This window comes from Carlito syrichta, unplaced genomic scaffold, assembly GCF_000164805.1.
Source record: "Carlito syrichta isolate Samal-C Ts95f unplaced genomic scaffold, Tarsius_syrichta-2.0.1 Scaffold277875, whole genome shotgun sequence".
NCBI lineage: Eukaryota > Metazoa > Chordata > Mammalia > Primates > Tarsiidae > Carlito > Carlito syrichta.
The window spans coordinates 1-2,047 of record NW_007221971.1 but is presented as its reverse complement, the minus strand read 5'-3'; the positions used below and the strand labels follow the sequence as shown (position 1 = coordinate 2,047).

The 2,047-nt window shown below is 36.5% G+C and overlaps 1 protein-coding gene across 1 annotated transcript; it reads left to right on the top strand.

Annotated features, from left to right (window-relative positions):
• Positions 1–85: 85 nt before the first annotated feature.
• Positions 86–2,016, top strand: LOC103254386 (E3 ubiquitin-protein ligase SHPRH-like; the record flags this gene model as incomplete). The annotated part of the gene is made up of 2 exons (XM_008052480.1): positions 86–619; positions 1,890–2,016. Coding segments are annotated over 2 exons (661 nt in total), but the record flags the coding sequence as incomplete, so codon positions are not given.
• Positions 2,017–2,047: the final 31 nt, after the last annotated feature.

The following is a 2,047-nucleotide window of genomic DNA, read 5'->3' as shown; positions in this document are numbered from 1 at the left end:
AAAATCAGGGAACAAGGATACAGATTCTGAATACTTGCCATCAAATACCTCTGATGATGATGATCCTTACTATTATTATTATAAGGCTAGGAGAAATCGTAGTAAATTGAAGAAAAAGCCTGTTCCATCCACAAAAAAAGGAAAAAGTCAACCTAACATCAATCCCGATTTGCAAGGTCACTGTCCAGCTACCGGTGACTGTGGAATTACTGATGTTACTGTGTCTGAAAGTACATGTGTCTCTGAATTCAAGCAAGAACTTGACCCAAAGGACTATCCTGAACCTCTAAACCCTGCTGGTAGTGATGTGCCACATTCTGACACTCTGAGTCCTTATAACACCTCTGATTATCGTTTTGAGTGCATATGTGGTGAACTTGACCAGATGGACTGTAAGCCTCGTGTTCAGTGCCTCAACTGTCACCTGTGGCAACATGCAAAATGTGTGAATTATGAAGAGGAAAATCTGAAGATTAAGCCTTTTTACTGCCCTCATTGCCTTGTTGCAATGGAACCAGTATCAACAAGAGCAACTCTAATCATCTCTCCAAGTTCCATCTGTCACCAGTGGGTAGATGAGATCAATAGGCATGTAAGGTCATCATCTCTTCGAGTGTTGGTAAGGCCACTTGGGGCTAAAGAGAGAGAGGAAAATATAAATTCTTGCTTTTTCATGATAGTTTTGAAATCTTTGTTACTTTGTTGTTTATCCCCCAAATTAGCTTAATGATATAATAGTAATATGAAATCAGAGTTTGAAAAGAAACTGAGACAAAGAAATATAAGAGTTTATCTTTTATGACATCAGAATTTCATAAGTTTAAGTATTTAAGTGTAAAGGTGTGAGTGCTTTTTTTAAAATGATTGATCATTTAAGTGAAGAAGTCTTGGTGTAAGCATTTATGCTATCAGAGAGAAATTTAATCCAGTGCAGCTTGTGTAATAGTAGCTACTTGTCAGATCTGCTGCCTCTTAGCTCTTGAATCTACCTCAAGCCTGGAAAATAAGAATTTACTGATTCATCAGATATTTATTGAGCACCAATCTTGTGCCAGGAACTATACTAAGTTCTGAAAATAACATCCAGTCCCAGACTTGTGAAGAGTAGATGATTTCATATAGTGCTGGTACATGGTAAGTGGCCGTTGTGTCATTTTGTGTACTAATATTAGTACTCTTCACTACCTTTGTTCTTCCTTCTTTCCATGCAAATATTACTGAAGGTTTTCTATATTTAATCTACTTTCATAGGCTTAGAGAATACAGTAATAATTAAAACATTTTTGCTGTTGAGGAATTCTTTTTGCCTTCTGTGGGAAGATAAACCTTAGTTTGAGTCTTAGCTCCATCAGTTTTGAGCAAGTGACTTTATATTTCTTTTATGTGGGATAGGAATATCAACTGCTGGCAGAATTGTTGAAGTTTGGAGATAATGCTTAGCACAGTGTGTGAAACATAAAACACATTTTGTGAGGATTACTCTTACTGTTCTATTTTTTCATACCCTTGTGTTTTCACATATGCTGTTGATTCCGTCTACCTACCTATATACAGTCTTTTTCCCCTTTTCTTCACCTATGAGAACTCCTGTGTGTTCTTCAAGATATATCTCAAATTGTAACTCCTCTGTGAATTCACCCTCTCCACCACAGAATTGATCTTGTCACTGTGATCCTATCACTTTTACTTCTGTTACACTTCCTTTCACATTGTTTCTTTTATTCATCTTCTGCACTAAAACCTGTCTTTCTCTAAACAGGTATGGGATCTGTCTCATAGCATGTGTGGTCCTAAGCAAATAGAAAGGGCTCAGCAAGATATAAATGAATAACTATTTCATTTGTTTTTGATGAGCCTTTCTACAATAATATGTTCTGATTATTTTTTAGGTTTATCAAGGAGTGAAGAAAGATGGCTTTTTACAGCCTCATTTTTTGGCAGAACAGGATATAGTTATCATTACCTATGATGTCCTTCGCTCAGAACTAAACTATGTTGATATTCCACATAGCAATAGTGAGGATGGGCGTCGCCTACGGAATCAGAA